The 13191-nt window shown below is 42.0% G+C and overlaps 1 protein-coding gene across 1 annotated transcript; it reads right to left on the reverse strand.

Moving 5' to 3' along the window:
- Window positions 1–9188: 9188 nt before the first annotated feature.
- On the reverse strand, window positions 9189–10115 carry LOC105815436 (taste receptor type 2 member 41-like). Its single transcript, XM_012650585.1, has one exon. The coding sequence runs from the start codon at window positions 10113–10115 to the stop codon at window positions 9189–9191; it is 927 nt and encodes a 308-aa protein (XP_012506039.1).
- Between the last annotated feature and the right edge of the window lie 3076 nt (window positions 10116–13191).

The following is a 13191-nucleotide window of genomic DNA, read 5'->3' on the forward strand; positions in this document are numbered from 1 at the left end:
AACACTTTTGGACTAGACCTAAGAAAATTAAGGAAACCCAGCACACAAAAGGCAAGATATCCAGGATAATTTTTTCACTGATTCACGATGCGATTTGATGCAAACTGTTTAAACTCTCTTGGCTCCAACTTTTTCAAATACAGAATAAGGAGTTTAGCCCAAAAGATCTTTCCTCCTCGAAGACTCTTCTAGGTTTATCTTAAAGCATATTCCTCTCTTAAAAAAAAAAAACAAAAAAAAAACTTGTCTTAAGACTTCAAAAATAAAGGTAAATGTTCCCTCTAAAGCAGCGATTCCCAAACTTAGCTTCGCATGGTAATTGCCTGAGAGACATTAAAAGTTACTAACATGTTGATGTCTGGGTTTTAGCCACCAAAGATTCTCATTGAATTGCCCTGGACTGTGAGGTGGGCTTCTAGAGTTTGAGTTTCCCAGGTGATCCTAATGCACAGCCATTGTTGAGAGCTGCTCTGGTTTTTCACAGACAACCCCTGCTATCTGGAGTTTTTTTCCTTTCCTCTCAAGCCTCCCCTACGGGCATCCAGATGGCCTGTTCCAGCAGTAAGACTCTTCTCTGTGTCCTTGGAGTCTCTCGTTCTCCTAACACCCATCAGCACTGCCTTCTCCCACCACGTTGCAAAGAGACACAAAGCGAATATTGAAATGAGAACGAGAGGGACTTGCTCTCAATAAACAACAAAGTAAAGACCACAAAATTCCTTAGTACGTTTGTATTAAGGGAAAAAAACTTGACATCTATATTCTTCCTTTGATAGAGGCTAAAGACCAAAAAAGTAAACGAGGAGGTGTTCCATGGGCAAACATGTCTTTGCCATGACAGAAGGGTTTACCCACAACAAAGCTCAAAGGAGTTCAGAGGCACACCCTTACTGACTTCATCTGTGGGCACCGTCAGTTTCCAAATGTTGTCATTGCAAGTAAGTGACGAGTGCATTCATCTTTTGTTAATCACTGACTTTAACATTCAAACAAATGCCAGCATTTCACCAAGGAAACAGCACAATCTCAAGAAATTGGGACATAATTATAGTTGACACAATGCTCCATAATGAGTCCCTGATCCTATCAACCGTAGGACTAAGCCTGATTAATCAGTATTTTGAGAACCAAGTGAGTGATTTTTCTCTCTGTCACTGATCCAACCTGGATCATGGAAGAAGCTGGAAGAGCCGCTGGCCCAAGCCTGAGTAATAAGGACAAGGGGGACTCTCAGGACATACGTTCTACATCTTGTGGTCAGAGAATAATCCTCAAAACCACTTTAAACATCTTTATCATGCACCAAACAAACACTATTTATCGTGAAACATTTGTTAGAAATCTTTGTATAAAAGAAATCAGAAAATATCCCTGACATCAGGAAGCTCACACTCTAATGGAGAAAGCACGTAAGTACTTGCAGTCCTGCTTAAGGTCCTTTGTTTAGTCCCAGGCTGTGAACTCTGATTCTGATTAGGCTTCTCTAACCCATCTTGTGCCCTGGCAACCTGACCCACCTGCTCCATAGGGAGGGACAACATGACCTGAGGGAGCGAGTTCATCCTAATGGGTCTCCACCTGCCCATATACTTCTTCCTCCGAAACCCCCTGGTGTGAACATCCGCTACACCTCTAGCAGGGTCCCCTAGATGCCGGTGCACTTCCTCCCTTGCCAGATGTGGGACCCAGCTCTTCTTGTCCCTGGACCTTGGGGGAACCAAGTTCCTACTCCTGGTCACAATGGCTATCTGTGACCTCCTGAGTTACATGGTAGTGGTGAGCCCAAGGCTCTGTGTTGTGCTGCAGCTGTCCCTTGGCTTGTAGGCCTGGCTAATTCTGCCGTGGAGATGGTAGTCATCATGCAGCTGCCTACCTGTGGGCACAATATGCTGAACCCTGTGGCCTGTGTGCACATCACACATACCAGGTTGCCATGAGCTCCAGTGTAGTGGTGCTACAAGTGCCCTGAGCTAAATGCTGGATAAGAACTCAGTTGTAGAATGAGGGAAATGCCACAAGAACTCAAAAGAGGAAAGAGGAGTCCCCTAAGAACAATGAAACTTGTACTAGTGGATAAAGTGTTTGTGCACTGTACACATTGTGTGTGTGTGTGTTGTAAAGATGTACTCTTTGTTGCTTTTGAAGACATGAATCTGAAATCTTCTTTGTAGCTTTGGCCTTCTCCCAACAAGATTCAGAAGCAGTTTACACCTATCATAAATTTTAAATACTTCTTGACTGAGTGAATATAGGCTTATTCCCCATAATCAGTTTTGTCATTGTCCTAAATGTCAACTTCACCACCTATAATCAATCAAATACCATTTTTAATGAACATCTTTTCTGTGCCCTGATTCCCATCATCACAAGTATCATCATTGCAACTTCCCTCCTCCTCAGTACTGAGCGCATCACAGGGCCTGGGACATCACGTGGGTCTTGGAAAGAAATACCAATCAGTAAGCAAAGCTGTGGCATACTCCATGAGTGCGACACGCTGTGCCTGGCGTTGCAAGAGACACAAGTCCAATATGAGGTCCTTCCCCGCAACCTGGAGATTATTTGAAAATATAAGAGACAAATATCAAAAAAAATAAAAAACAGAAAAAAGAAATTATATCCAACAATCCAAAAAAAGCATAATTTTTGTGATATTTGCCTGATTGTCAAATATGAGGTAGAGATTAGAAGACCTATTGAATTCATGGAATTCCCCTGTAGAGGGGAGAAACTCATGTGGTTTGCAAAGGAATTAAAGGGGAAGAAAAAAATTAAATTGGGTATTAAAAAATGGTAGAATTTGGATGAAGGAGTGGAGACAGATGGGTCCGTTCTTGGTAAGTGGGGCAACAGCGAAAGTCAGGGGAGGGGGTCGAAGAAGGAAAGGTACGTCTGGGGCAAACCAGTTTGGTTAGAGCAAAGATTTCCTTTGGAGAAGACATGAGGAAGAGCTAAGGCTGCAGAGACGGGGTGGACATAGCAGGGCTTTGAAAGCAAGGCCAAGGAATTTGTGTTATAGGAAATGGCAGGACAGAGCATCTAACATGGTGCTGCAGAAGCTAGCCTCTTCCTCTCCACCAAGCCTGTTAGACTAATTGAGACAAAAATAAACAGCACTATCTTTTTTCTTCTTATTGAACAAATTATCTATCTTATGCTTAAGTAGAAGGAGTAAGTGAATCAACTATAATGACAGTTCCCATAATTAAAACAGACTTTGTAGACCAGGTAGAGTTTAGAACATAGACAAATGTTAGAAGTAAAAATGAATGAATAGATCTTAAAGTTGAGAATTGAACAAAGGATATAACTATAGACAAAGTGTCTTTTACTTTTATGTTTCGTTTTTGGGCTGTTGTTATTTGGTTTTTTTGTTTGTTTGTTTTGTTTTGTTTTTAGTGTGAGAAGATACCATTCTGAGTAACACTGAAAACTCAGCAAGATAAACAGAGCTTACTTGGTGTTTTCTCTAAGTGTCATCTGTAATAACAACCCACATCTGATCTCTTGCCACACCCCAAAAGGCAAACCCCTGGTTAGACAGGTCCCCAGCTGGTTAGGGAGGGACTTGGAGCTTGCTTTGCTGGTATCGACTCACAAAACAGAGTCTAAATCTCACGAAAGGCACTAGCCTAGGAAAGCCTTCAAACCTTTTTTTTTTTTTCATGGAGAATTGTATCAATGCATCATGACCTTGACAGCAAAATTCAGGGTCCAAGGTCATACAGAGGTCCGAAGAACAGAGGGAGAGGAGGAAGGCAGTAGGAATAGAATTAGGAGAGCGTTTCTAGAATCACTTAGAGACAAGGGAGGGAGCAAACGGGCATGACAGAACCTTGTTCTGAGGCCCTTCTGAACATGCCTGGGAGCTCGCATGTTGGGATTCCCTGACAGCAGGACTGCCCTGCTTCTCCCTGTTTCTCCCCAAAACAAAATCTCCCCCATACAGCATGCTTGGCTCCACACAATCTCAGGACCAAACCGCTACAGGGACAGGAGCTACTGTCGGGCTTCAGCGGATGTGAGCAACCTGGAGTGATGTTTCAAAATGTCACCTCCTCCACAGTTCCCTCACTTCCTGAGGGACTCCTCTTCCGATGTGTCCTCGCCCCATCTCTCTGCCACGGGAAGCCACTGCCTCCTGTCATACTCACTGACAGGCCCCCGTGCTTTCCCTTCAGAGCACTTTTCCCAGTTTGTAATGACAGGCTTACTTACATGACGAGATGTGTTGTCCCGGAGTCCCCACGAGACCGCGCACCCCGTGAGGGCAGAGGCCGTGCCTGCGATGCCCACTACTTTACTTCCAGCACCGGGCATTGCCCTCACGTAGGCACTTAGAAAGTGTTTGTTAACTGAATTAATTCTCAAACAATCTGTGGTTAGTTAACTGGTTCCAATTTACAGATTGGTTTATATCAATATGACTTTACATTTTATAAAATGTCTTATATAAAACCTTCGGTGGTGAATTGTGATATTTGCTGCTGGTTGATAAGATAGGTGTTTAGATAAGTTGTAATGACATTGAGGAACTGGACTTGCCATTAGGCAACTCTACCAGGAGAAGATAGCGGAGCATTTAGCCCGTGGTCAAGGGTCCATCAGTAAATCTGATTTCCTATTGATCTAATCTTATTTTCAATGCATTTTCAGTCTTTTCATTGCTTTCCTAAATATAAAAGATCAATATATAATGGCAACTTTATACAACATGATATAGCAGAATAAAGTTTACAGATAATAGCTAGGTGATATTTAGTAAACTTGAATTTTTTTTTAATTTCCTTCTTTCCCTTTCCTTCGGGGGGGGGGGACCTCTCAGCTCTTTTCTCTCACCTCCATTGACTGGTGTTAAAATAAAATGCTACTCAAGTGAATTATTCTCCTAGAACCACACCCCTGAGTGAACTTCTAGAGACCTCCTGGCCTACTTCAGTGTCAGAGTCCCTGCCCAGTGATTTCTTGTCCATCACGGTTGTTTTTGTTTATCTCAGTCACACATACTATATTTTCCCTGTTTGACAATTGAATAACATTGGAAAAAGTTGAAAAAATGAAAAAAAGTATCAGAGAAAGAAAAAAAAATAACCAGTCTTTGTTGGTGGCAAGAAAAGTCTTTGCCATACTCTGGTTTCTCTGCCATCTTCATACCGATGTTGATACAGAAAATACTCAAACTAATGTTAATTTCGAGTTATTATAACAACTATTAAAAAGCTATAATGTGGCTCACGCCTGTAATCCTAGCACTCTGGGAGGCCGAGGCTGGTGGATTGTTTGAGCTCAGGAGTTCGAGACCAGCCTGAGCAAGAGCGAGACCCCGCCTCTACTAAAAATAGAAAGAAATTAATCAGACAACTAAAAATATATAGAAAAAATTAGCCGGGCATGGTGGCGCATGCCTGTAGTCCCAGCTACTCGGGAGGTTGAGGCAGAAGGATTGCTTGAGCCCAGGAGTTTGAGGTTGCTGTGAGCTACAATGATGCCACGGCACTCTATCCTGGGCAACAGAGTGAGACTTTGTCTCAAAAAAGAAAAAAAAAAGCTATAATGAATACTACTTATGTGTCATGTACATACATTACGTGTTTCAAACCTCACAACTATTACCCCATTTAACATACCAGGAAACTAAAGCATAAAGGATTACGTACATCTATAAGAATACACATTAAAGAAATGTAGAATATCCATATTTTGAAAAATTAAAATACAACTGAGAACAATAAAAGAAGAAATCAGAACAAATGGAAAGGCAGACCATATTTTTACATAGGAAGGGTTTCAACATCATGGAGATATACATCTCCTTATGTTAAATTATACATTTAAAAAAATCCAAATTAATATAAAAGAGAAAGAAATTTTTGTTTTTGACCACATAAAATTGTTTTTAAAATAATATCCAAGAAATTTCTGAAAAAGAAGATTAATAAAGGAGGGTTAGTTTACCAGATATTTAAACATATTACAAACCTAAAATATTTAACATCCTGTAGTCAGGGCACATGCTTGCACCAAGGCAGTGAAACAGAACAGAAAGCCTAGAAATAAGCCAACATGTATAGCAATTTAATATATGATAAAAAATAGCATTTTAAATCAGTAAAGGAAAAACATATGCAGTAAATAGCATTAGGACAACAAGTTAATCATCCAAAAAAAAAAAAATTTATTGATACATGATACCTTATATCAGAATAAATTCCAGAAGAGTAAAATATTTAAATCTAAAAATCAAAGCATAAACATACTAGGAGAAAATAAAAGATTTTTTTTATGATATCAAAGTGAGGAATGCTTTCTAGTTATGAGTCAAAATTCCAGAAGTCAACTAATGTATTTTTTGTTAAAATTAGCAAGTATTTCTGTATGGCAAAATACACTATAATAAAAGTAAAAATAAACAATTAAGTAAAAATATGAAGGGCACGGTGAAGTGGTATATAACAATGCAAAGACCTAGAACTCTGGGAGGCCGAGGCTGGAGGGCTGCTTGCGCTCAGGAGTTCGAGACCAGCCTAAGCAAGAGCAAGACCCCATCTCTACTAAAAATAGAAAAATTAGCCAGGTGTGGTGGCGCACACCTGTAATTCCAGCTGAGGCAGGAGGATTGCTTGAGCCAAGGAGTTTGAGGTTGAAGTTTCTGTGAACTAGGCTGACACCACGACGCTCTAGCCCAGGTGACAGAGCAAGACTCCATCTCCACACACAAAAAAAAACCACAATGCAAAGAAGTAGCATGCAGGAGTTCTTTTGTGGTGATGGAATGGTTCTGCATCTTGACTATAATTATTCAAATCTATACATGGGGTAAAACCGCATGGAATTACATACCCACAGACACACACACATAAGTGTAAGTTTAAAAAAAATAGTGAAAACTGAATAAGGTCTGTGGACCCATTATTGGTAATGTACTAATGTGAATTTCCTAGTTTTGATATTGTGCCACGGCTACATAAAATGCCACCATTGGAGGAAATTGGAGAAAGATTATCAGAACTCTGTACTATTTTTGAAACTTCCTGTGAGTCTATCATTATTTCAAAATAAAAAGAGTTTTTAAAATTAATATTAGAATCAAGAAAAATTAAAAAAAAAACACTGGGGGGGGAGTGTTTTGCTACTCATATGACAAATAAAAAGCTAATTACTCTAAGACATAAAGAATTCCTGCAAACCAATATGAAAAAGATCAAAAACCAAATCCAAAAAAGATAGAAACTGTCCACAGAAAATAACACGAATGGCTCTCAACATACAGAATAATGATAAACTCTTACTCATAATAAGATTAGTGCAAATTACAACTATACTAATATGCCATTTTTTTTTTACCTAGCAGATTGGCACAAAAATAAAAAGTGTGAAAATAAGCACTCTCATAAATTGTTGGAGGGAAAATAAACTGATGCAAACCTATGGAGGGCAATACTTGCCAAAATTAGAAAATTCACCTACCATTTGACTCAGCAATTCCATTTCATGGGATTTATCCTACAGTTAATTTACACATGTGCAAGATTACATACATAGAAGATTATTCACTACAACATTATTACAATAGCAAAAGACAGGAAATAACCTAAATGACCACAATCAGATAACTAGTTTAAAAAAATCATGATATATTCATGCAAGAAATAAAAGTAAGGAAATGCTATGTGTGCCCACATATGCAGATCTCCAAGATACATTGTTACGTTGAAAAAGTAAGGAAACAACAGTGTACAACCATCTATGGAGAAAGATAAAGAGACAGCATAGTTAGGTAATAAGTTATTTGGTTGGTTAGTTAGTTACTGGTATAGAATATACCAGTATGTAAGTTAGTTGATTCGTTCATTAGTTAGATATTAGTAGCTTTCTAGTACAGAACAAAATCTCTCTAGAAGGACAGACATAAAATTGATAAGAATGCCTCAGAAGCAAACAAATAGGAGGGAGATTTCTGTATATACTCTTCAATACATGTTGAATTTTTAAACATGCAAGTATATTGCCTATTTTAAAAAACAAATGTTTCAATTAAAAATGTGGAGTCATTTGCCCAAAGATTACAGTTCATGAGTGTGTATCCTAATCAACAGGGAAATTTTCACTCTCAAAGGAGATGAAGATTTCTCCCTGTCAGGAATCCAATTGCAAGCTAGTCTCTGAAATTCGCACATAGACGTATTTTAGCAAAAACATTTAGCCCCGCCTCAGAGGCACTCATCTCTAATTAAAACTTTTTCCAAAATTATTTGTAAAAATATTTGCATAGCAATTGGAGCACATTATTTTAAAACAATATCTAAACATGAAATGGAATAGGGTGATTCTTTTTTAAGAGATATTAAAATAGATTTTAGATAAAAACTAAGTCAAATTCTTGAGTCTTTGTTTTTCAGAATAAAAAGTACATATTTATTCAATGCAGATGTGACTCTGTGACATTTGCTTGAGGCAAAAAAGAAAGTCCCAGAGACAATTTTAAAGCGGAGAAAGTCACAATGTGTCTTTCTCTAAAGAAATGATAAACACAGAGAAAGTCTGCTGGGCACTCAGACTTCAGAGGAAAGAAGATTGAAGGCAGAACAACGAAAATATTCGTGAGAAAAGAAATGGGGTGGCATAAAGAAACTTTCCAGTAATCCTAATTAAATTAAAACCAGATTATCCAAGTTTGTGAAGAGAGAAAGAATCTCCACCCAGTGAAAGGGGATTAGAACTCGCAGCCCTGGCCACAGCCCACCACAGCTACCTGTCCCTTGGGACTCTCGATATTGTCCTCAGGAAGGTTGCTGCTTCCCCAGCCACACCCTGGTTCGGTTGTAGACACAAACATTTCCTCACTCCCCGGAAGGCAGTTAAGACGGTACAGTAAATCCAGACTTTTACCTGAAGCCTTCCAGGTAACAAAGGAGAAGTTAACACAAACAAAAAGAGAAGCACCACATTTTATATTCTGAATTTCTGGGCAATTACCGGCTCTCTGGGACACCTGGGTCTTCGTGTTAATAGTGTCCCAAGGAAAGGAAGCACACTCCAAGAGTCCCCAGATTTTCCTGTCTCCTCTCCTTCCCAGAGGAGGATCCAGTCGTCACCTGCCTGTGGAGGCATTGCCATGTGAGTGCACCACAGGTCTGCCATCCTCACCTGAATCTTTTCTGGGGATCTGGATAAAGAGACCATGCCATTTAGGCCACCCAGAAGCCCCTGGCCAACAGCAGTAGCTTCCCGAACATGCCTCGAAGCTTGATGTTGTTGAAGATGAGGACGAAGGGATGCAGAGATGTGCTCAGATAGATTATAATCTGCCATGGCCAGTACCACTGGCTCTCTGAAGTAAAGAAGCCTGTAGTCTCGATGATCAGGGACACAAAGGCCAGAGCATAAAGAACGAGGAAGGAGACGAGGGACTTCAGAGCTGCAGTGTGAGCCTGGGTGTTGGGGTCCTGCAGGAAGTGGGTGCTGTGCTGCATTCTCCGGGTATGCCTCCTCAGAGAATTAATCAACAGTGCGTTTGACACCAGAAAAATAAAGCAAGGAATTGACAACGTGACAAGTTTCAGGGGCAGGAAATAGTGAATTTCCATCCTCTTTTTCCACTGCTTGTGGGTCATGTTCCCAGAAAATTTTCTATTTGAAGATCCTTGATACACAGTGTGGTTCCCCCAAAAGAACAGCAGGGTTACGACGAGGGAGACCAGGACAGAGCCCAGCAGGAGCCGGGGCACCGACCCTGGGAACCTCCACTTGAGCCAGAGGAAGGCAGGGTGGGTGATGTTAGCAATCTTCAGACAGAACAGGATGCTGAGCAGGGTGCCAAACCAGAAGGTGGCTGAGTTCAGGAAGTGCCAGTGTAGACCAAAGAACTGTTGGGAGAGGCTCTTGGGGTACTCGAGCAGGTGGAAAAAGTAGTAGAAGCTGTGCAGCAACCCTACCCACTGCAGGCAGAAGCGGGAGGCACCCAAGCTAATGAGGATCATGTCCAGGGGCAGCAGCCTGCCACGCCGCAGCCACTCCCTGCTCAGCACCAGCACGATGAAGCCGTTAGCCAGGATCCCCAGGAGGCACAGCAGGACGAAGAGAGGCATGAAGAAGGTCGTCAGTGCTGACTGCATTTTGGACCACTGCCAGCCACCACCTGGCACCACCCACAGTCCCTCTTTCGATCTTTCCTGCGGGTATCAGAAGAGTGGTCAGGCTTTGCATCTGAGCCAGAGAGGAGGACGCTCAGGCTAGGGAGGAAAGGTGTGCTCTCGGCTCAGAGAGGATGCAAATTTCCTCTGGGCTCAGTTACCACCAGGCCTGCCAGCTGCCCCTGATTTGCTTTCTCTGGTTTTGCCTGCGTGCTGCCATGGTTAGCATTGGCGTGGAGGACTTTTCAGGGTCTCTGTGACTGAATTCCATCCTTCTTAGTCCATTCTGGGGCCACGTGAACACTCCTCTTCCCATCAGGTAATTCGCCAGAACTTAAGCATCCAGGCAAGTACAGGATGATGCCTAGGGAACAGTGATGCCAGAGAAGTCTGCCTCAGCCAAGCTTCCCTGCTCCACATCCACTCTTAGCTATGAGCCACCATCCTTCCAAGTCAAATACCTTGTCTTCCTGTCCATCCAAACCTCTACTTAAATCCTTCATGGACCCCGAGGTGTAAATGATTGATTACGGTTTAAACTGGTTTTGTGTTTCCAGTGAGAGAATTCATTTCCCTGTGGTGGAGGGGCCCCCAGAAGCAGGACTGAGTGCCCCTACTTCTTGCTGGGTGTTGATGGAGGCCACTCTCTGGTCCTAGAGGCCTCCCGCAATCTCTGCCAAGTGAGCTGTTTCAACGTGGCCACTTACTGCATGAAGCCAGCAAAGAATCTCTGGAGGGGTCTGCTGGCAAGATGGGGTCTAGAATAACACAACATAGTCACGGAGTGACCTCTCGTCGCCTTTGCCATATTCTATTGGCTAGAAGCAAGTCACAGTCACCACCAATACTCAAAGGAAGGGAGTTACACAAAGCCCAACAGCAGGGTTAGGGGACACAGTGAATGAGGTGGGGGGAACCTCACAGTCGGCCACACAGAGACACCACAGTTTCTCAGGCATAGTGAGTCCTGTCCTCCAACATCAACATCAAAAACAGCTCCTTATGAGACCGTGTTGAAAAGTAAAAATATTTTCTTTTCTAATAGATCCATCATCTCACATAGTTACTATTTTCAATTTTTTTGTATGGTTAAAACACTCAAGAGCTAACCCCTGAGCAAATTTCAAGTATGCAATACAGTATTGGTAACTATATTCATATCCCAGCCCTGTGCTTCAAAAGTAATACTTCTTGTTGTGTTCTCACATTGTAGAAGGAAGAAGGGCAAAAATGGTCCCACCTAGTTTTCTCCAGCCCTTTTGTAAGGGACTAATCCCCTCCACTAGGGTGGAGCCTCATGGCCCAATTACCTCCTAAAGGCCCTACTTCTTGATACTATCACACTGTGATTAAGTTTTAATACATGAATGTTGAGGTGCATTCAGACCATAGCACTCTGCAATGGCCCGTAGCTGGCTCCTACCCCGCCCCGATAGTCCTAATGTAGCCATATTCTCTTGAATCTGCCCCCAAAGTTAGCCAGTCAGACTTTCCCTCCTCCTCTAAATCCACCAGGCAGAAGTAAGATTCCAGGCCATTGTGCCTCCCAACTAAAGAAATCATACAGTAAGCTTCATGAGTGGCCCCAGAGAAGCTCCGGACCACTACTAGTTTTGAAATATGAAGGACGAATTCCTTGTCCTCCTCAATGGGATATGGGATGGGACTCAGGCCATGACTTATTCTAAATATTTATCTTCACAAAACCCTCTCTCATCAACCATCTCAACCCTTTCATTTTATCAAACAGTTTCAAAAGATACGAAACATGTTTATATTTTCCTTTGAAAATCTAAATATAGTGAACTAACTGGTAGCTCACTTTGAAATCTCATATCATTAACTATATGTACCTGGTAGAAATCTCAACTTTTACCATCTTGTTATTTAAAGAGCAAGATCAGGAAAGTCGTGTTGGTCATGGTAAGACATTTGGATATTATTCTAGTGTAATAGAAAGCCACTGGGGGGGGGAGCGGTTAAACAAGGGAATGATGTTATATAATTTATGTTTTCAAACAGACCCCCTGAACTATTACATAGAGACTAGAATTGGGGAGGGGCAAAGGTGGAAGAGAGAAGGCAGAGGCTACTGCATTGGACCATGTACGAGTAGACGGCAGCTGGTCCTCAGGCAGGAGCCTTGGAGGTGGTGAGTGGTGATAAGACGCTGGCATATTTAGAAGTTGGATTCAGTAGAACTTGCTTCATGAATAGAGGTGAGAGAGAGGAATCCTGGGTTTTTTACTTCAGTAACTGGAGGAATTTTAGGAGACATTTGTGGGGAAGACTGGGAGAAGAATATATTTGTGGAGGGAAACCTGTTTGGGTCATGTTAAGTTTGAGATGCCTATCAAATATCTAAGCTGAGACCTGAAGCAGACAATTGAAATGCAAGTCTGGATCTCAGCGAAGAGCCGAGGCTGGAGTAACAGGTCTGGGAGGCATCCCCACTCACATGGTATTTAAAGCCATTAAACTAGATGAGATCATCTGGGGAAAGGTGCAGATGGAGACTGCACAGGGGCTGGGAGCAAGCCTGGCACCTTCAACTTCTAGGAGTCGAAAGCCAGAAGATCCCACAGAGGAGACCTGGCTGAGACTGATGTTAGGGAGGGATTCTATTCCCCGAGCTCATGTTCCGGGACAGGGAAAGAGGAAGCAAAAAGGTGAGGATGGCAACATTGGAGTGAAATACACACAGCAGAGATTCTAGATCTCCAGGATGATCTGCACCGGGGTTGTAAGCTACGCTCTCGTGGGAAGCGCCCCAAGACAGACACTGTCAACATGTCCTCATGTTTGACAGGCCCTCAGGTTGCAACCCAAACCTAGCACAGCAGCGTTTCAATGTTAAAACTGCCATCCGCCCTGTGCTTTATCCACAGGGCCAATGTATCATCCACCCAATCAGCAAAGTCGATTCAGCATACACCGTCAGGCACTAGACCAGGCACTTAGGTACAAAAATTAAGATAGTCTCTTGAGGAATAAAGACAAGCAGACTTATAATGATGATTTAGTGTAATACACGATAAAATAACAATTAATATATTCT

This window comes from Propithecus coquereli, unplaced genomic scaffold (genome assembly GCF_000956105.1).
Source record: "Propithecus coquereli isolate 6110/MARCELLA unplaced genomic scaffold, Pcoq_1.0 Scaffold334, whole genome shotgun sequence".
In the NCBI taxonomy this organism is placed as follows: Eukaryota; Metazoa; Chordata; class Mammalia; order Primates; family Indriidae; genus Propithecus; species Propithecus coquereli.